At 40.5% G+C, this 23461-nt stretch overlaps 1 protein-coding gene and 1 pseudogene across 2 annotated transcripts in view; one reads left to right on the forward strand and one right to left on the reverse strand.

Moving 5' to 3' along the window:
• Positions 1-23230, reverse strand: part of LOC136867000 (uncharacterized) — a 238447-nt gene extending 215217 nt beyond the window's left edge. For both annotated transcript variants that reach the window (XM_067144098.2, XM_068226993.1), the window contains exon 1: positions 22694-23230. In XM_067144098.2, coding sequence (XP_067000199.1) covers positions 22694-23230 — 537 coding nt within the window. The remainder of the gene's footprint in view (positions 1-22693) is intronic.
• LOC136867577 (5S ribosomal RNA) lies at positions 8717-8835 on the forward strand (annotated as a pseudogene).
• Positions 23231-23461: the final 231 nt, after the last annotated feature.

Here is a 23461-nt window from a genome sequence, read left to right on the forward strand (position 1 = left end):
GGAACAATTACAGTAGAGTACCCGGACTGAAGAGATAAATGCTAAGTTAGGATGTAGGCCTAAAACGTATGCTTTGATGATGAGATCATGTGAGCCGAATGGAGGAGGATACGTTCCCTAGGAAAATAATGGACTGGGTCGTGGAGGCTAAGAGAAGTAGAGGGAGACGAAGACTACGATGATTAGACTCAGTTTCTAATTATTTAAAGATAAGAGGTAAAAAACTAAAAGAGCGCACGGAGATGGTTGCAAATAGAGGGTTGTGGCGGTGATTATTAAATTCACTGAGGCTTGCAAACTGAACGCTGAAAGGCGTAACGGTCTATAATGAAGATATGTGTATGTATGTATACATGTATATGCTTGTATGTATTTACAGTGAGTTTCTGTCATCGGCTGGCCGGCAGGCGCGCCCAGCTTATCTGCCTCCCGTTGATTCCATCACTTCCCGTTACACAGCGCAGCGACAGCACGGGAATGCCCGCACTTCGCAGTTCAGGTCCGTGCTTAGAACGTGTGTTAAGTGTCGATCTGTCGCTCCAACTGTTCTCGAGTTGTGAAGTGTTGCTTCGGGGTATAATTCTCACAATGCCTCCACTTGTGTGCACGGTAGAGGAAAGGGTATTTATGCACGATAATTATGTGAAAACAGTGTCTTGCAGGGAAGTCGTTAAGCGAATCGTAACAGAATTTCCAGGCGTACGCCCTCCACATAAAGAGACTATGCGGAAACTCGTAAACACATTGAGAGGAAATGATTCTTTAGCGAAGTGTTAAAAAACCTGTACTTAATGAGGAGACAGTAAATTAAATGGCCGAAAGATTAAAAACATACGTCTACAAAATCCGTAAGACGACTTGGTCAAGAAGCCGAGAGCTCAGCAAGGCGAGCTACGGAAATGTTAACCCTGTACTGCATACTGTTGCCTTTAGGCAACAAATAACTTTTCACCTGTATAAATGGATAAATATTGTAGACAGAGGTAGTTTTACGGCACACCTTCAACTGTACAATCAATTAAACACTTATCCCAGTGATGCCTTGTTTTTTTTTTTTACATAACATAAGACAAAATACAACCAAAGGTACTCCTTCCACCCCGTCAACATCCACGCTAACTAACCACGTGGGCCCTCCCCATCACATTACCACAGGCTTCAGGAGTACCTCTGGCTCAACCTCTAAGACATTACCGACCTACGGTTCTGCAAGTTGTACTTATGCCTTGCAGTACGTACCCATGGCCAGTAGGTAGTAATGTTCGGTCTTTGAATGTTAAAAGCTTAGTTTAAATCCTGGAAAATGGTATATATATTCAACTATGGCAATCCACATCACATATGAGTGTTAAGCTATTAGCCCCAGTTAAGAATTGCTGGTACGTCTAATACACTGAACGTATGTTGAACATTAAAGCTTGACAATTTCTTCACCAAACGAAAACGAAAAATAATTCATGCAGTAGAGGGTTAATTGAAACCATACAATGTAACTGTATTTCACGAACTGGATCCACGTGATCATGATAAGCGGGTGTGTTTATATAATTGGATGTTGCAAAACGTTCATGATGAAATAATTGATTCACGCTTAATATTTTTCTCTGACGAAGCATGGTTCCATTTACACGGATATGTTTCGACGCAGAATAGCAGATATTTGAGTGCAGAAAATCCCCATCGCATGTAGGAAATTCCTCTACATGACGAACGGATCGGAGTATGGTGCGTAGTGAATGTATCCAGAATTCGAGGACCTATCTTTTTTCAGGGCACAATTCATGCACAAAGATGCAGGGATAATATACAAGGACCTTTTCTTGATGGACTGACTGACACTGACTATCGAAATGGATATGTTCAGCAAGACTCAACCACAACGCATAGCTAATGATACATTAAACTTGATTGAGGACAGTTTTGAAAACTGCGCTTTTAGTAAGGACTTATGGCCGCCATGGTCTCCAGATTTAACTGTTTGTGACTCTTACTTACTGGGAAGCTTAACACATAAATTGTATGCAAGAAACCCTCACACATTGGAGGAACTGAAAGAACATATCCCGAGAGAAATAGCCTCACTTACGGAAGACGAACATATGCGTGTGAATTGGAGTTTCCTAAGCCGATGCCAGAAATGTGCGGGTGCTGGAGAAGAACATTTCCAACATCTCCTGCCATAAGGCACAAGCTTATTCTCTTAATTCTTATTTTCTTAATTTTAATTGTTACCGTATCTCATGTTATAAAGTGAGCGAAGTGCTGTCCATGTTGTTATGTGGGGAGTGATGAGTCAACGGGAGGCAGATAAGCCGGGCGCGCCTGACGGCCAACCTATGACAGAAATTCACTGTATATATGAATAATTTGAGTTGTAAGATATGATGCTGGAAAGTTTTTTTTTTTGCTAGCGGCTTTACGTCGCACCGACACAGATAGGTCTTATGGCGACGATGGGATAGGAAAGGCCAAGGAGTTGGAAGGAAGCGGCCGTGGCCTTAATTAAGGTACAGCCCCAGCATTTGCCTGGTGTGAAAATGGGAAACCACGGAAAACCATCTTCAGGGCTGCCCATAGTGGGATTCGAACCTACTATCTCCCGGATGCAAGCTCACAGCCGCGCGCCTGTACGCGCACGGCCAACTCGCCCGGTGGAAAGATTTCGATAATGCACAATTTACTGTACTTTTGTAACTCACTGTAATTATTAAGAAAGTTACTGTTCTCAACAATGTGAAAACAAAATTTTACCATTATTTATTATAATAAAATTGTGAAAACAGTGTACGAATACGCAATTATTGTAATATTGGTGATATATATTATATTTAACGCAGCCAGTTTATGTTTTCATTTGTACACTTTGTTTTTGCATTAACTATTCATTGTGTATGTAAGGTCTACTATAACTAGAGTCTAATTTTGTTGTAGAATGTATAAATAATAATAATAATAATAATAATAATAATAATAATAATAATAATAATAATAATAATAATAATAATAATAATAATTTAAGTATCCCATGTCTGGTCCTTACTGTTGAGCTGACCTTACTAGCAAACGACTTGAAAGAAGCTACTATGCAACTCCAAACACTACACACAATAGCGGCTAAAACGGGTCTCCTGATCAAAAGGACCGAATTCGTCACCAATATCTAAGACGCCCCTAGAATGAAAATAATAACTAAGTTTATCAAGAGAGCAAAAACTGTGAATAATCTAGGAGAGTGGGTTTCAGAAGACCCCATTTAAACCGTTCCTATCGAACAGAGGCGAATCAAATTAGACAACCCATACCATGCCTCCAGAAAACTGTAGGCTTCCAAACATCCATCAATGAATGTCTAACTAAACATACCGTCGGTCCTCTACGCAGCAGAATGCCTATCTCTAACTAAGAAGACCCCAAAAGGGCCCTCAAGTACAAAAAAAAAAGAAGTTGCTGAGAAAGACAGTAGGACATAGGATCCTGTCAGATGGAAGGCGAGGGTACAAACCAAACCGTGAACTCTACCAACGCCTACAAACCCTCACAGATGCCATCAGAAGAGAACGGTTCGATTTCTATAGGACATCTGTATAGAATATCAAAGACGCCCGTAGAATGAAAATAATAACTATATCAAGAGAGCAAAACTGTGAATAATCTAGGAGAGTGGGCTGACCTATATAGATATTCAAAGTAGCCAGCGAGGATAAAGCCACAGCGAAACACATTTGTTCATTTTGAAAAATGATAGCCTCGTTTCGAGGTTTCTCATCTTCTAGGAAAGGTATCGAACTCACGTCCTTCTGAATGAACAATAATAATAATATTGTTTGCTTTACGTCCCACTAACTACTTTTACGGCCTTCGGAGATCTGAATGAACAGAAGACGCGTTTATGGGCTCGACTAGGCAGCTCACAGTATCTCGGTTTTAGCCACAGATGATGTGCAAAATTTTAGTTTTTGACACGCATAAGAAGTTGCTGAAAACGAGTGTCAAAACAGCTTTTCTTAATACTTGGACGAGCCAAGAGTGGTCACGTGAGGGTGGCCTTCACGTGTCGAAAGCGTTCCAAGTGTTATATACGTAACCATCGTCAGCTGGTCTGGTGTGCTACTGTTCTATTTCCGGGCTGAGTAGCTCAGGCGGTTGAGTGCTGGGATCATGCACGAGAGAAATGCACCAACTTTTTGACAAAAGACAATCTCAAAAACGTACATGTCAAATCACTTCCTCAAACCCACTGAATGGAAGATAATAGCATTAGAATTTAAATAAAGTCCATTCGCTGTCACTTACTTGTAAGTACTTGAGCAGATGAAATACCGCGGAGAATTCTCTGTCACTGAAACGCTACGTAAAATCGAATGAACTAAGTGGTATGCTTCGATATGTCAGTGAAATGATGACCCTAGTATACGAATAAGTATGAGAGGTGTTTTTAAAAGTAGGAAAGATCATAATATGAAGATACAGTTGGAATCATCTGATAGGGAATCTGCCATCTTGGTAACAGCTCAGTGTTGATTGATTGATCGATCGATCGTTTAATCAACTAATGAAATATCACCATAATAAATAACATATTGGTAACTTACCTCCGATCTCATTGCTGCATCTAGTTCATCGTGCTTCTTGTATTCAAAGACAGCAGGACCTTGTCTGGCTTAGATAAATGTCATTCAGGGGTGTTTGAATACCAACAACTCAGCGTCAACGGCTTCTGGCACTTTGAGAAATTCATGTGGAACAAATTCAAAAATCTAGGTGTCTCTCTAATACCTATAACAATGGGAAGGACGTAAAATTTTCAAGTCTTTTTTTTTTTTTTTGCTAGGGGCTTTACGTCGCACCGACACAGAGAGAGGTCTTATGGCGACGATGGGATAGGAATGGCGTAGGAGTTGGAAGGAAGCGGCCGTGGCCTTAATTGAGGTACAGCCCCAGCATTCGTCTGGTGTGAAAATGGGAAGCCACGGAAAACCATCTTCAGGGCTGCCGACAGTGTGATTCGAACCCACTATCTCCCGGATGCGAGCTTATAGCTGCGCGCTCCTAACCACATGGCCAACTCGCCCGGTACGTTTTCAATTATATTGGTATTATTTCTTCCTTTCGTCAACATCTGGCCATCTAAGAACCGCGTGAAATAAACCTATGCATTTATGTTCGTGCTTCTTTACTTGCTTTCCAATAGCTCTTCATACTTTCAGTTTACTTCTTTCTCCTTTCTTCCGTCCGGATGCTACTTCCTTTCCTCCTTCCCTTCACTTGGAATGCCTTGCAGTTTTGTATTAAAATTATGAAAATTGTTCTTTCCGTTATTATGTCTTTGTTATACTGACCTCTGCCATATCCTGTATTCCTTGAATAAAATGGTTTCAATACTTTCTCTTTTAAAATTGTTGAAAGTATGACCAAATAATCGTGTTCTCCTCTTTCTTATCATGTCTTAAATCCTTTCATTTTCTATGCCCTTGAATAGAACTTCATTCCTGCTGTGCCAAAACTCTTGTTTCTCGATTCTTAATAGCCCTTGAATTTTTCTAGGTGTTTCTTTCTCCGCTCTCTCTTCAATTTCTTTTGTTTCTATAAAGAACATATTATGTTCTGTGGCTTAGAGACTCTCTGGCTTGATTAATGTCTTCTTCTCATCATCATCATCATCATCATCATCATCGTCATCATCATCATCATCATCATCATCATCATCATCATCATCATCATCATAATGTCCGACTCGTTGGCTCAACGGTCATCGTACTGGCCTTCGGTTAATAGGGTCTCGGGTTCGATTCCCGGCCGGGTCGGGGATTTTAACCTTAATTGGTTAATTCCAATGGCACTGGGGCTGGGTGTATGTGTTGTCCTCATCATCATGTCATCCTCATCACGACGCGCAGGTCGCCTACAGGAGTCAAATAGAAAGACCTGCACCTGGCGAGCCGAACCCGTCCTGGGATATCCCGACACTAAAAGCCATGCGACATTTCATTTCATCGTAATAATCATCATCATGGACATCGTTATCATCACAGTATATCTTTCTTACCGAGGGAATGATAAGAGAGTGGTATAGTCACTGGCTTCTCACCAACGTAGGTGGCATTTCTGAAACGAAAAGTCACATTTCTATGGTTCGAATTCTATGTAAACCAGAAGATTACGTGCTTATCATACGATCTCAACATTCACTTAAAACCGCAGGTTTGCCATCCCAGATAGACGACCTACACTCTTTAAGGAAAGTTTTGTTCGCCTATAATTTCTAAACTACATGACATATTCCAATGAAATGAACAGTAATCGACAATTAAAATATCAGTGCATCCAACGTGAGCTTGAGTTAGGTTGGTGACTTAGTCTAGAGATACGCGTGAGCAGCAAATTTGAGCAACGAATTGGCGGATCACGCGCCAGCCTAGGTAGCGTAACTCGAGAACGCGAAGTGATAGAATGTTTCGCATTGGTGTTACATGATTCATAACGAACCGGGATAAAATCTCAATTGAGCAATAATGAGCACTAGATAAGTTAAATGGGAAAACATTCGAGAATGAATTTTAGTGGAGAGAGAAAATTCACATTGGAATTTACCAATGCTGAGAGATGTTGAAAGTACAGAAAGCGAAAGAAACTCAAAAGTGGTGTAGCGAATCGACTATGAGGCGAGTATTTCCAGCGCGCCTGTGCCTGAGCCAATGGATGTGCACGAGTATATCAATGTATCCCAAGCTGATGAGCACGATGCTGTAGATTTTGGAGAGAAATTTACAGATCGATGGATTTCAGGTGGAAGTTTGGAACTGAATATATCCAGAGGATGTTTGACGAGAATCCGTCAACCACGTTCTGAGAGATGTATTCACGCATGTAACTTGAAGATGTCTCTCCGCTACAGTCTACCTAGTTTTCTTTCTCTTTATTTTGATGCTGCTGGAGGCAAACAAGATCTGGACTTTTACAATCACATGTACAAATGAATAAAACGGATCAACTATCTAGGTTCACACTTAATAGAAAAATGTTCAGTAGAAGAGGAAATCGAACATTTTTACAAGCAAGAAACAATTGGTTCTACGGCCAATTATACAAGTGAAAGCATATTCTCTAGTGCACTGTCAATCCAGAGTGTTTGAAAAGAGGCTTTCAGTGGTGTCTCAAAGATGAACTAACTACCACCACTTTGGGGAGGTGTGGTAATAGGAGAGATGAGCGCGCTGCTACAATGGAGCGAAATGCTGGTAATTTTACGGTTGAAAATTCATAAAATCTAAAAAAAAAAAAAAAAAGAAATCAATGTTTGACGACATGATATTGCCAATCGATGATATTAAATTATGGACCTCTACTGGAAGCTTAATTTTTGATATAAGAAGACTTATTTCCTGTTCCTTGGTATGGTTGTCCGAACTGGTGTGTTGGTAAAATAGATCGTGTTTGAGAAGAGGTTACTCCAAATTATATACAATCCCGTGTTAGACTCAGACACCGTAGAGTGGAGAACAAGAAAAAACCACTAACACGAGGAAATATACTAAGACTTTAACATCTTAGGGTTTTAGGTCCCAAGAACTATTTTTACTACGAGATGAGGGAATTTAACCCCACAGGATTTCTTTTACGTGCTAGTAAAACTAATCTACCGACACGAAGCACTTTTATAAACCAGCGGACTGAGCTGGGATGGAACCCGTAACCTTGGGCTGAGAAGGGCGGTGCTTTACCGTCTGTGCTACTCAGTCTGAGAACTCCAGTGACTAGACCACGTAGCTGGAATGGCCAACAGCCAATGGCTGAAAGTCTTCCTAGAATTAAAACCTAATGGCTGGATCCGTCTACCCGTCCAAGAAAAAGATGATTAAATGGAACGTAAGAGGATATTCGGAAGGCTGGCGTTACTTAAGACTGGGGGAGGAGTGGGGTGGGGTTAATATCGAAATATTGATTGCTGTGGAGAAAATATTGTTGTGAATCCTACTCTCCTTTGGGCTTACTTTTGTGCTAATACGTTATAAGTATTGTTCTGAGACTCTTACAGTCGTTTCAGAAATATCTTTAGATAATATTGAAATTTTTAAATATAAAATTTACCTGAGAGAAATCTAGAATATTTTGATGAGAGGTTACATTTTGAAAAAGAAGTGAATTTATTCTCAATATTTTCAATACTTTTTATTTTGCAGGCTTTGTTTATGTAATTATTAAACCTTTTTAAAAATTCTAGAAGCCTGGATTTAGTGATTACACAAATAAAGTGAGAAATGTTTTAATAAACGCCTGTTTTGAGAAAAAAAGTGAATTTCTGAAGTTATTATAACTGACAACACAGTGAAACTTACACTTTCAAAGCACAATAACCACTAACTGTTATCTATTTGGCAGTGTAACCAATTTAACAGCTGTAGAATTTTCTAGTAAAAGCTGCAAACTACAGCATTTTCACCGCAACCATTCCAAAAATATTTAGTGTCGAAGCGTGTAAAGTTTAAAATGTTTTTTCTAATGCAGATATTGTTTTAGAAACGAAAATTAAATAGTTCACAATCGTTTATCGTAATAAATTATGTGCCATTTAATCAGAATATTGAAATGACTTAATATGCTATTTTTTAGGAAAACGTCATGACTTTCACACATTTTCCTGGAATTTTCCCTTAATTTTTATCAAAACGAATGTGAATAGTAGAGGTGGTATTTGGTGAAGCTACTCCATAAAAGGACCAACGACCATACCATGTTGAATTCACCAGTTCTCATCCGATCACCACAGTTTAGTAGCACTGGGCGTGGTCAGTACTTAGACGGATGACCGGTTGGGAACACCACGTGCCATTGGCTCAATTCTCTTTGTCCACCTCTGTGGTGTAGTGCTTGATGTGATTAGCTGCCACCCCCGGAGGCTCGGGATCGATTTTCGGCTCTGCCACTAAGTTTTAAAAGTGGTACGAGGCCTGGAACGGGGTCCAGTCAACATCTGGAAGTCCACTGAGTAGAGAGGGATTCGATTCAGTCCTCAGACATCCTCGAAGTGGTTTCCCGTGGTTTTCCAATCCTCCTCCAGACAAATGCCGGTATAGTACATAATTTAAGGCCACGGCCGCTTCCTCCTCGTTCCTTGCCCATTCCTCCCATTATTCCCATCCTCCACAAGGCCTCTGTTCAGCATAGAAGGTGAGGCGACCTCGGCGAGGTACTGATCCTCCTCCGCGGTTGTAACCCCCTCCCCCATGACCAAATGTCTCACGGTCCACGACACTGCCCTTGAGGAAGTAGAAGTAGGAACCGTCGCTGAGTCCGGGAGTAAAACCAACCCTGTAGGGTAAACAGATTAAATTAATAAGATAAATATTGGATACACGTGTAATGTATTTAGGAGCTGATCAAGAATAATCTTACTCTCAGATTATTGATTACTCTCCCTCTAGGGACTTTCAGTGTAATATTTACTGGAAATGTATAGGTGTACGAGTTAGAATTGTTTGTACAGCACCACAGTCATAAATTTCTTCACTTGTTCAAAGATTTCAATCTAAGGTGGAAAGACAAGTTTGCGTGATTCTCCTGACCGAGTGCTATAAATTTATATTCCATTTTATCAAGATCAGTTGGCGCCAATCAATGGACAAGAAATCGTTAAAATACTTTAAAAGATGAACAGGTAGCGTGCAGTACTCCAGTAAAGAAGAACTGCAACACTTGTGGTCAACGTGAAGTTAAGAATTTAGGCTATCCGCAGAGCTGTTCTGCGGGCTTATATATAATTAAGGAGTGCACAAAGCTCCTTATATTTGAATGCAGACCCGCTGTGCAGCGTTGTGAAAGGGCACCTGGACGTGAAGAAACATAGATTTTCATTATAGACTGTTACCTATGTCATTCAGCGTCCAGTCTGCAAGCCTGTGTGATATATGTAAGCGCTTCCACAATCCTCTACTAGCAGCTAATTCTGCAGCCCCGTTCAATTCCACACCATTTACCGTTCCATTCTTAAAAAACTGGGTCAACCCGTAGTCTCATCTGTCTCCCTGTACTGCTCTTACCCTCCATGGATGAGTGCATTTTTATGTTAGGAAAACTATCTTTCTCCATTCACCTCACACGTCGACATCCCCAAAGCCAGTTTAAACTTGAATTCATAGAATTTATTACCCTTGTACCAATGTTCCATCCTATTTGTACCAGTGATGATTCACCAAGCTATGTTTTAAAACGGCGCTTGGGATGAGTGAAAGATGTTCAGTGATGATAGGAGGAGAAGTATGTGTCGTTATGCGTACCGAAGCTAGCTGTTTGAGTTACAGTACGACACTGAAATGAAGGAGAAATTCAAACGCGCAAATAGTTTGACTGAGCTTTTGGGCTTATGGCGTGTCCAGAAAACGAGGTGAAACTCTTTACATTTCACAGAGAACTTTGCTGCGTGTCTTCAGAAGGAAATCTCGAGTGTTCATGAGGAAGACTTCTACAATAATGAGGGTTTGAATTTAAGATTGTTTTACCGTTGAAACTGTAGTGTTACGCTCGTTCGTCACCAGATGGCTCACTGTATGCTGGCACAGCGCCCCAAGCGGAACCTGACGACAACATTAAGAACCAATTAATATGTTCGTCACACCGTGTGGAGCAACAGAGGGGACTTCAGACGAATCAGGGATGAATGTGGTAGAAGAAATAAATAGAAACTAATACAATTGAATGCAAAGAAAGACACCAGGATAGAATAGAACAGAGTTTAAGAATGAAAAGAAAGTATGTTGAGAATCCAGAGGATGAGGTGAAAGGGTGTGAGATGGGGGGGGGGGGCAGGTTATAACCGATGTACACATGTTATGAAAGTATGACATTAACATTCTCTGCGAAACGTAAAGATTTTCACCTTGTTTCCTTTTCACGGCACAAGAGCGCATATCATGTCTGCAAGTATGGTCTGTGAAAGGATCAATGTTAACAGTCTGAATGAGTTTTACATTAATTTTCCACGACAGGGATTCTTTCAATTGCACAACGTAATGCAAGCACGTACGTATGTTACGCATGTTTGGAACAAACTGTTTGTGAGAACAGCAGTCGTCATTAACCATGATTTTTAGATCTAGGCTGAGGAGTATGCTTACACTAACCGATCTAAATCTGAAGTATGTTTTGCTGCATGTTAGTACGCAAACAATAAGACCAAAATACTAATTTAATAAAATATAAAGGGGAACAACGGTCTCGTGGAGCAAATGTCCACCAATGATGTATTTTTGTTTATTTGCTTGATTTTACAGTCATCAGTAGAAATGCTAGACTGAAATGTATGTACCTTTAAGAATGTGGAAGTAAATTATAAAGATTGTATTTTAAAATAAACTAGCTGTTGAACTCTTTGTCGACGGGAAAGTCAGTTAGCAAGTGCATGGTTACCCTTTTAATGAACCGTTCAAGTTGTTCCTGAAATTCTACGACACTGAGGTGGACACAAGGCTGTCAGCGGCTTGTCGTGTCGTGCTCAGTTCTTGCCTGTCCGTGATACTTCGCAGATTCATATTTCTGCATTACTGCTGCACTTGAATACGTCCCTTCCTTCCAGTATAAAAATAAAGTATCAGATTAATACTCAAAATTAAAAGCTGCAGACATTTGTACAAAGCCTTTAAACGTTGTCAGGATGATATCCATAGCACCAGTCCTTACAGTCTACGAACAATTTGTTTTACGTCGCCCCGACACAGATAGGTCGTATGGCATCGATGGAACCAGGAAAGGACTAGGAGTGGGAAGGAAACGACTGTGACCTTTATTAAGGAACAGTCCCAGAATTTTCGTGGTGTGAGAATGGGAAACTACGGATAACCATCTTCAGGGATGCCGACAGTGGGGTTCAAACCCACGATCACTCGAATACAAGCTGACAACTACGTGGCATAACTCCCGCAGCCACTTGCTCGGTCGGCTCTTGGAATTCCATTTTCTAAGGACCAACACTGATATTTCCCTTGTAGTTCATTTTATCGGTAAAAGGCATAGAACAAAGTTTGTAAACTATGATCTTAAGAAATTTTGTCGTTAGCGAATTTACTGTTGTGGAGGCCTTGACACAACGGATTTCAGTGATGAAAAACTTAAAAGACAGTGACACATCTTACATATTTTAATCTCTTAGTCTTTCTTATTTTCGTTGTTTGCCGTTTAGTTAGCTAATGATAATAAAAGTAAATTTCCCTTGTTTTATAATAAAATAATTGCACCTTACGTCCAAACTGCAAACTAAACCTCAGAAACTTTAACTGCCCATGTACTCGTCATGATGTAACAAATACGAAAAGACATGAATTGAACTGTTCCTGACAGAGGCTGGTAATTGTCCTGTTAAGTATAAAAACCAAGATAACATGCAGAAAGTACTGAGAGAAAGACGATTATACACAGGATGTTCGGAAAAAAGTGTGAACCGGGTATATGAGCTTTAGTGAGTTGGCCATATTGATAAATAACTAAAAAGATCATTCAATATCTTGCGCCATTGTAATTTTATCACCTGCCGAATTTGGCCAAATAGATCGCTTCGTGGGCGACTTCAGATAGGCATTGCGAGGCGGCGTTGTTAAATCTGCATGCGGCATACGGCAGGCAGTGATTTCGCAGTTGCGATATAGTGTATTCTGTAACAAAGAACTCAGCTCCCGGACGAAAATAACTTTGCACTGGTCTCTTTTCAGACCAACTTTGATTTACGGGAGTGAAAGCAAGGTGGATTAAGGATATCTTATTCATAAGTTAGGAGTAAGAGACACGAAAGTAGTGAGAATCATCGCTGGTACAAACAAGTGGAAAAAAGAAGGAGGGTACTCGGAGTGAGGAGATAAAGGATAAGTTAGAAATGAACTCGATTAATAATAATAATAATAATAATAATAATAATAATAATAATAATAATAATAATAATAATAATAATAATAATAATAATAATAATAATAAAGTGGTGTGACCTCCGAAGAAGCCTGGTGCAGGTCTTTCGATTTGACGCCGTGTAGGTGCCCCTATCCATCATGAATTCTGTGCCACACCTAGTGGTCTTAATATGTTATTCCTCATTTGAATATGGTAATTCTTCTCTGACTTGACATCTACTTCCTCCCAGTTATGACAGGTGGCGCCTCATGCCATTATGAATTCCCAAAGCATTTCTCTCTATCCATCCAAACTTTGCTTTGTATGATCTCTGTGAGAAGAGAATGGATGCCTTGGTTAAAAATGCTGGAGAGGCAGAGTTATGAAATGTGTTTCGTATAATTTAAATGGTACTTTAAAATATTTATACTTTTCCATACGTGCCTCTTTGCTTTGAGTCAACGTACAGGGTCTGTTAATAGCCGGGCTGAGTGGCTCAGACGGTTTAGGTGCTGGCCTTCTAAACCCAACTTGGCAGGTTCGGTCCTGGCTCAGTCCGGTGGTATTTGAAGGTGCTCAAATACGACAGCCTCGTGTCGGTAGATTTACTGGCACGTAAAAGAACTCCTGCGGGACTAAATTTCGGCACCTCGGCGTCTACGAAGACCGTAAAAGTAGTTAGTGGGACGTAAAGCAAATAACATTATTACTATTATTATTATTGTTGTTGTTAATATGCGTGGATTCTTATTCCAGGTATTTAATTTTTTGCTACTTTTCTTGGCTTACCATAGCTATGCTAGGCTAGTGTTCCTTGTCATCCCGGTTATGTCCTTTGTTCTTTATTTTTATTGTGGCGGGTTAATTTTCGTTTTTCCCTTTACTTGATAATTTATATGTTATATATGTATATGTATATATATATTTGTTCTTACGTAGGGACAAAGAAAGGTAACAGTGAGCCGTTTTGATAGAGGTGCGTGTGATGTTGTTTGATTATGAAGAATTTTCATTTGGGACCTGTTTCTTTCTCTCCTACTGCGACGTCTTACTTGAGCTCATGTTGTGATGTATATTTAAAACGCTAATTGCGTAAAATTCATGTTCGTTACCACGGGTGATATGAATATGTTCCATAACATATTTCTTGTTTGATTATTGTAAGGAGTAGGTGAGCCTTGCCCTGTATTGCGGTCACCATGATTATTTTATCTGGACTTTCAGATCGAGCTCATGAGCCTATGACTCACTTTTTTCATGCTACTGCGGATTTTATCGCGGTGTGTCTTGAATTTGCATTTTATGTTGCGTTGCGCATCTGGTATCTACGTGTGCATGTGTAAATGCGTTGTAAGAATGTCAGGTCTGTGTTTTTTTTGTACCTTATGGATGTAATCTTCACTTTTTCTGTTATGGTTGTTTATTTGATTACCTTGTCTCAGCTCCTGGCTGGTTTAGCCGTTTTATTTTTATATTTAGGGATCTCATCCTATGTACTGGCCAGCGTACCGCACGTAAATTCCGGCTCAGGAACACCTCTGCGGAGGTTCGGACCTGCCTTCGGGCAGAATAACCCTTACCTTACCTCATCCTGTGTCTTACATATCATCTTTGACTATGATTATTTCACTTCTGTAGCTATGTCAACGCCCCCTTTTTCTTCCTCTCTATAACCTCTTTGTGTTCTGTGATTATTCTTTTACCGGGCGAGTTGGCCGTGCGGTTAGGGGGCGCAGATGTGAGCTCACATCCGGTAGATAGTGGGATCGAATCCCACTGACGGCAGCCCTGAAGATGGTTTTCCGTGGTTTCCCATTTTCACACCAGGCAAATACTGGGGCTGTACCTTAATTAAGGCCACGGCCGCTTCCTTCCCATTCCTAGGCCTTTCCTGTCCTTTTGTCGCCATAAGGTGTATCTGTGTCAGTGCGACGTAAAGCCAATTGTTTGTATCATCACCTTATTATAAGGAACTGTCCTGGCTTCGGGTGCACCAGCGCCGTGAACTTCATTTCTACACAAAATATTCTCAACTATTTTGTACCATTTCCTTCCCTCTCGTCCTATCACGATCAGTGATCACATTACAAGATCTGGCACCTCTCTTGCCATACCCGTAAACTACACTACTGTTCACGACCTCTCCTTAAAAATGTCTGCATGTAGGGCATGGAATGTTCTACCTGGGAACATTAGAGGCGTCACTCTTATCGTAAGTTTAAAGTGGTTTGCGTTGAGAACTTACTGAGTAGGTTCCTCTGACTTGCTGGACAATTATTAAAGGAATGAATGAACGAATGATTGAGATGAATGAACTGACTACTGCAGGTACGTCATTTATGTGAACTTTATTTATCAGTTTATGAAGGATTTATTATTATTATTATTATTATTATTATTATTATTATTATTATTATTATTATTGTTTTACCGGAGGTACACCCGCCCCGTGCCTTCTAAATCAGGATATCTTAAACTAATTTCGGAAATACTGTAGTGTGAACATTTTGCAACGGATGTCGCTACTATCAACTTATGTTGTGCCCTCTGGGGTGAAGATGCACTATTAAAATTCAAGATAAATTTTGTGTGTTAAGGTTTCCTGAACTGGAACGTTTAGTGTTTGTTTTTGATTGTCAAACGTTATCAACACTTCTGTCTCTTCCCACCAACTTAAGGCGTTGGAAAATAATAAATTTTGCACATTTATTTATCTACCAATCAAAATTTTCTGATCTTATTAAATTAACCAATACGAATTGGGGGTGTGTCAGGGCCATGTCTCAGAGTTTTCTGGAACTTTCCTCTCCGCTATAAAAAACGAGGGCAGGTGAGCCATGTGGTCTTAGTGATAGCTCCAGTCTAGAGTGTGTACGTAACGGAGGTAGGGGAGGTCCTCCAGCTCAAGGTAATGGCTGTTTAGGCTTAGCTGTGTGATAGTCTTTGAAAGATAGCTCGAGGGGAATGTTTCAAATCTTTTGTAATGTAACTATATTTTCTCAAATGTAAATTTCAACCTTTAAATGTAAATTTCAAACAAGTCGAAAGAACTTAACCGAAATCAGGGAATAGAGAGTGAGGTACCCTCTTGTTTTTCCTCTTAACTTGATATTGAGGTGACTATGATTTTGTAACCTTTAAAATCTGTCTCGTAATTTCCGAAACTTAAACATTTTTCTCCATCTAGTCACCTCCGTAGTATAGACTGTAACGTCGGCTTATAAGCCCAAAGAGTGTTCTAAGCATTTCTGGTAAATTTTAAGGAGCGCAAGTGTTCGTCTCGTCACCATTTTGATTTTCGGCGAGTAACTTTAACCTTTTGTTTTTACCAAAGCCCAAGTAGAATGCGTACTCGTTACTCCTGTTACAGTTAACATCATTCATTTCATTTTTAGGCAGTTAGATTAAGACAGTGAATACTGTTTGTTTTGATAAATGCAGATTGCGCCTGGAAATTGAAAAATTCGAAAATAATCTACTAAAACGTGAATTTGTAGAGCAAAGAAGCTCCTCCACTGATGTAAAAAATTGGGAGATGCGTCTTCTTGACTGTTGATTGAATGGAACAGTAGTGCTCAAGTAACTTTTGTTTTAGGGAGCTTCAAGCTCATATTGTTAAATTATTATCTGATTATTCTAGACCTCTCTAAAAGTGTTATTTTACCTAACTGGCATTTGCTTTGCAAAGTATAAAGTTTAACAAAGGAAAGATTAAGAAACGAAATAAAACTACCAATTTTAAAATTTTAAATCAATCTCTCGATTTTCATATATCTACCCATTCATTCCCGCATTTTCTTTCACCTCTGTAAACCACAATATCTCCGTAACAATTATTATTATTATTATTATTATTATTATTATTATTATTATTATTATTATTATTATTATTATTAGGAAGGCTCGACTTGTGCCGGTAACATAATGGGCTGACTCGACCTAAGCAAGGAGTCACCGTCTTGATTCTGAAACTATACAGATAGACCTATCTACAAAAATTTACAACATAGATAATCACAACATATATACAATAAATGTGCGCAGATTACGTCCCTAAACAACTTTTTGTCTCCCCGTTTTGGGAATCTCTCCTTCAGTATCACCGGAATTGCGACATGGATCTTCATGCTATTTGGTGTAACTCAGAGGGAAAGTCGTTCCTAGAAACTTTCTCAGAATGTGGCAGGTTCTCAGGAGGGTGGATTTCTGCAGTTCAACGTAGGTGTGATGATGCAGGTTTAATGCGGCCAGCGAGCTGTGCAAGCTTTTAGGAATAATAGCAGTACATGCTATTACTATTGGAACTGTAATGACCAATTTTAGTTTCCACAGACGCTGTATTTCTATTGACAGTTCTCTGTATTTTGATAACTTTCTGGCTATTGTTGACTGCAGATTGGAGGTGTTTGAACAAGGAATTCCTATAAAGAATGCAGATCTTCTTAATTTATCTATTAGAATAATATCTGGCCTATTGTTGCTGAGCGTGACATCGGTTATGTCTTCTCGCCCCCATAAAAGCTTGTATGGAGAGTTTTCGAGAACGGGTGGAGGTGTATATTTCCAATATGCAGTTGATGACTGAAGAAATCCACATTTAACAGAAAGTTTCTGGTCATGTCGGTGCTTATAATAAGAGTTAGCCAAGTATGGGCAGTCAGAAATGACGTGCTGTATGCTCTCTGTAGTTCTGGAACAGCGGCGGTAGTTGTCTGTGACAACTGTCGGATCATTCATGATGAATCCACGATAGTTCAGTGTAGCAATGACTTCATTTTGGGTGGCCAGAAGAAATCCTTCTGTTTCTGGGAAAAGACCAGAGTAGGTCAGCCAAGCGTGGGACACAGTTTTGTCGATATTATTATTAGCATTATTGCTATTAATGTTATTTGTTCTCGTAATTATAAGTTATGCATATTTATAATCGTCTAGTGGTTAAGCCTAAGAGAGGACCTTGAACTCTAACTTCGCCAAATAAAGGTATTATATATCTACCTAAACCTCAGACATCCGGGTGGGAAATCAGCAGCTAAGCCACTGAGCGAATTATGTCCTATTCCCTTTAGTAACAACAGTAAAATAGAATTAAATCTGTATTCTCCATCCCAAGCCTGCTAATTATCGCTGATTGTGCTTTGAAGTGTGCGCATACACTGTCTTCCTTGCTCAGCAGACATACCAATGCGCTTGCACTATACAGGACATGTCAACAATCATCGGAGGAGTCACTCGCTAGTCATAATGACTGATCAGAGAAGTAATAATAACACAAGGAGACTAAGTCAAGATATTGTGCAGATATTACTTCATATGTCAATAACAGGTTCTGTTCAGTAAGTATCAAAAGCATGAAAAAGCTGTTAGCCCTGAAGGGGATACTCCACTAAAGAGAAGTCAGCGTTTTAACACGGAATAATGCAACGAAATTTTGACACATGTTTATTATGTAAAGAAGCTACAAACTTCAAAGTTTGATCCTCAAAATTAATTGATTATTTTTGAACATGGTTTAGAAATATTTTCAATTAAAAATCTTAACGCATAATTTCCAAATTTTAGATAATTATTTAGTTATATTTACAACACTTTATGCATCAGATGTTTGCATACATTTGATAAAAAATAATATTATTTGAATATCTTCTCATTATTCTTTCTTTTGCTAGGGGCTTTACGTCGCACCGACACAGATAGGTCTTATGGCGACGATGGGATAGGAAAGGCCTAGGAGTTGGAAGGAAGCGGCCGTGGCCTTCATTAAGGTACAGCTCCAGCATTTGCCTGGTGTGAAAATGGGAAACCACGGAAAACCATTTTCAGGGCTGCCGATAGTGGGATTCGAACCTGCTATCTCCCGGATGCAAGCTCACAGCCGCGCGCCTCTACACGCACGGCCAACTCGCCCGGTCTCATTATTCTACCTGGATATATTTCCAAATTTACTGAGGCTCGCAAAATTAGTATAGTTTTACGGTCAGATGCCCCTCCAAATTCCACAACCATGTTGAGGGATGTTTTCACTATTGCATATTTCTGTGGTGGTTGCATGTACCTAGGTAAGTGTATGTGAGAAGGATACGAGCCAGAAGAGTTAACCATACGCAGATGAAACCTTTGACCTGGCCGGGATTCAAACAAGAGCCCTCCAGGACTGGTTATGAAGACCACGAGAAAAAGTCCGACACCTGGCTATATCGGCAAATAATCAAACGTTTCTGTGAAGCAGTATTTATACTACAGCCGATTATGACAGCTCTGAGTTTTTTATGTTCAGTTCTTTTATTTACACAATGAGAATACAAGAAGTTCCTTATTTAAATAATTTAGAACAAGACTAAATCCTATGTTTATAACAAGTTAGGAATGGCTAATTCATACGGACGAATCTATATCGTGCTTCAGAACAAGTGCTAAGTAAGGGCAATATTAAAATTTTACAGCAGAAGGAAAACAACGTTTAACACTGTAAAAATGGTCCAGAAATATTAGGAATTGTTCCCTTGTAATGAAACAGCGCAGCCAATTCCTAAGCAGGAGAAATAACATGATTTCTGTACATATTTGTCCATATTCATTACGTGATATTGAACTCCAGCATTCGCCTGTAATCTGTGAGTTATGCAGTGCTGCTTTTTAACCGACGATATACTCGAACACACACACACACACACACACACACACACACACACACACACACACACACACACACACACACACACACACACACACACACACACACACACACACACACACACACCGACAGACAGACAGACAGACAGACAGACAGACAGACAGACAGACAGACAGACAGACAGACAGACAGACAGACAGACAGACAGACAGACAGACAGACAGACATTGCACTTATGTGACGTTGATTGAATTTTTAGTAAAAAAAAACCCAATAATTTTCTTAGTGTACACACAAAACATGTATTTTTGATAGATATTTACTAGTTCCTCTTGTGCCTTGCGAGTGCACATCAGAGTTCAAATTACATACTTTTGTTGGAAAATGAATTTTTTTCATATATATAATTTAATGATAGCTCATTAATGTATCAAAAGACCTGGGTCCCGTTTCCCGAAGCACGTGAACTAGTAAAACTAGTCTCTGCTGTAGTATTACTTGCTTGCTTTACAGGTGCGTGTTTCTAGAACTTACTAGCGTCAATTAATAGTGACTGTTGCAGTATTACCAATGTACTCTTGTTTTAGTTGTGCTCTTCTTCATGAAATATTGCATAATGTTTACTAGTGCGATTCTACCTCTGAATTGTGAATGGTGAAATGAGATACCAGTGGAACGATTTCAAATTAGGACTGAATTATGCCAACTAACCTCCAAAGAAACCAAGCTAAGGCCTGCAGATGATGAGGTGTCACGTGGTCAACACGACGAATCCTCTCGACCATTATTCTTGGCTTCCTAAACTGAGACCACCATCTCACCCTCAGATAGCACTCAAATGTAACGACGTAGGCTGAGTGGACCTCGAACCAGCCCTCAGATCAAGGTAACATTCCCTGTCCTGGCCGGGAATCGAACGCGGGACCTCCGGGTAAGAGGCTAGCGTGGTATACCTACACCGCGGGGCCGGCTCATTTGACCTCACAGCCGTCTTTTATTGTAATGATAAGGTTACTGGTAAAGTATGTTCTCTTGAAAAATTCTTACGAATTTAATTAACGTTTCCTATTAACTTCACAGAAAATTGAAAAACCCTATGTATTTGTAATATATTTCCGACCTAATAAATCCCGACGCTTTCAGAGTTTGTGTTGTCATTTTACATTTTCCGGCTTTATCATTCTTCGTAAGTTTGTATTTCTTTCTTTCTTAATCCGATTATCCTCCAGAGTTGGTTTTTACCTCAGACTCAGCGAGGGATGCCACCTCTACCGCCTCAAGGGCAGTGACCTAGAGAGTGAGATTTTGGTTGGGGTATACAACTGGGAAGAAGGATCAGTATCTCGCCCAGACGGCCTCACCTGTTATACTGAACAGGAAAGATTGGAGGGGACAGACAAGGAAGAGGAAGGAAGCGGCCGTGCCCTGAAGTTGGATACCATCCCGGCATTTGCCTGGAGGAGATGTGGGAAACCACGAAAAACAATTTCGAGGATGGCTGAGGTGGGAATCAAGCCCCTCTACACAGTTGACCTCCCCAGGCTCAGTGGATCCTATTACAACGCTCGTACCACTTTTCAAATCTCGTGGCAGAGCCGGGAATGGAACCCGGGCCTCCGGGGGGTGGCAGCTATTCACACTAACCAGTACACCACAGAGGCGGACTTGTATTTCGTTGTGTTAAATTATTAAGTGCAGTAGTGTTACTATGTTTTGCGTATCAAACATAATTTTTATATAGCAGTTGTAATTACTGAGATTCAAGGTTATGCGTGTAAACAAAACCACGCCTACAAGGAGCCCAAGGAGTAATCAATTTTCTTTAAACAGTTTTCTATACCCTTAGTAAAGTTGGCACACCAGTAATTCAGAGAAATTTCTAATGATGAAGTTTTTCAACTTTACCGGCGTTAAATACACATTTCGTGAACCAGACTTTTTAGAACTGGTGGAATTATGACTACTAACTAATGAAATAGTTGGCTAGCTGTTTCGTAAGATATGGTCCTGTATGTTTGAATTTAATGAAGGTAAATTCAGGAGTGTTTTCAGTATTCGCTTTCGTAGAACACTGACTTTAACATACTATTTATCACAACAAGCCCAAATACGGATCATGTTACTGAGATGCCTTTCAATTAGGACTTGCTAATTGCTTTACGTCGCACCGACACAGATAGGTCTTATGGCGACGATGGGACAGGGAAGGACTCGGAGTGGGAAGGAGGCGGACGTGGCCTTATTTAAGGTACAGCCCCAGCATTTGCCTGGTGTGAAAATGGGAAACCACAGAAAACCATTTTCAGGGCTGCCGACAGTGGGGTTCGCACTTAAGCGACTGCAGCTATCGAGCTCGGTCAATTAGGACTTGACAGATACCCAGTTACACAACCATGTAAGTATGAATGTATCTTTTAGGCAATGGATCTGCGTTCTAAAGAAATCGAAAAAGTTTTGATTTAGATACACCCCCCGCCCCATCTACTACCTTGCTAAAGTTATACGGAATTTTCAATTTAGATGATAATATCCACCGATAATATGTCACTTTTCCATTAATTTGACATTTAGGTAGGAATATCCACCGGTATTTTGCTTGTATTTTTTTATTATACGAATTTGACATTGAGAATCGAATATCTTCAGGTACTCTGCAACAAAGATTTAATATTGACATATATCGTCGTTGCGGATGCAAAAACCGCTATGTGAAATATTTTCACCTTAGAACTTTGGCAGGTAATAATAAATAAAGTTCAATATTGTGCGAGGAAGTCAAGGAATTCTCGCTATTGATGAGATCTGTTCTGCGGGTCAGTATTTTTCCCACAATATAGCGGTTTTCGCAGGCGCAACGAAGTTATGTTTTCACTAGTGATGAACCCGAGATTTACACTCAAATTTGACATTTAAAATGAAAAATTTTCCGATATCCTGCTAGAGATAAAATAATTTGACATATAGAATGGAATATCCTCCGGTACTCTGCAAGGGAAGCACTGAAATTTCGACAATGCTATTTTAAAAGAAAATTAGTGCATGGCCTTATAAACATCATTAATACAGCACAAGGAAAGACAATAAGTAAAGAAGAACTTATCAAGTTAATATCTAAGAAATCCAGAAGTTTTACAGAGTAGGAAGACAAGGGATAATATGATGTTTAATGGTTTGTAAGAATGGTGTACTCACCGGCACTCCGGCAGGCAAGAAGCGGTCCAGACTGGCCACAGGAATGATGAAGCAGTCCCTGTTGAGTGTAGCCAAGGTGACAGGTTCTCTGGGGGTGGCCGGTGGTAGTGCTGGCGGGCTGGTCGCCGCGGCGGTGGCTGCCGCTCCATACACCCCCTGGGCGGCCGCCCCGAAGGTACCAGTGTTGAAGCTCACTTGTCGGCTCGCCGTCGGTGTGGGTGTCTCCTCACTCCTGCTGACAGGGAAGGACGGTTTGCGGCGTCCTCCACTGCCGCCTCCACCCACCGCCCACTTCATCAGGGTGACGGAGGGGCGCCGCTGACCACTGCCAGTGTCGGAAGTCTCCGCACAGCCCTGGCACCCGCCACCTGTGGGATTCAGGAAAATGTGGGTCCGGAAGTGATGTTCCTCCATAATGGAGTACCCCCCACACTCTCTACTCCGCTTGCCGGGACTCCGAGCGTGTTTATGGCCCACCTTGCCATAGCTACCACGCTCGGCCTCGCTGTGGAAGTGCTTACGGAACAAAATGTTCATGTCGACTGAAGTGGTCTCGCGTGCGGTCCGGCTGCTAGAGGTGTGTAGTGGGGGGGACACCAGGTACATGGGTGGGGAGAGGGGCTCTATTTTCAGAAGCACACGGCCAGCTGCTTGTGTCAATGCCGCCCCAATACAACAACACTGATGGGACTGACCCATATGCCGGAAAATGGAGCGTGACGGACAAACGCTTAACTTAACACGTCGCCACTGAATCTCAAGGAGCAC

Source organism: Anabrus simplex, chromosome 3, assembly GCF_040414725.1.
Source record: "Anabrus simplex isolate iqAnaSimp1 chromosome 3, ASM4041472v1, whole genome shotgun sequence".
NCBI lineage: Eukaryota > Metazoa > Arthropoda > Insecta > Orthoptera > Tettigoniidae > Anabrus > Anabrus simplex.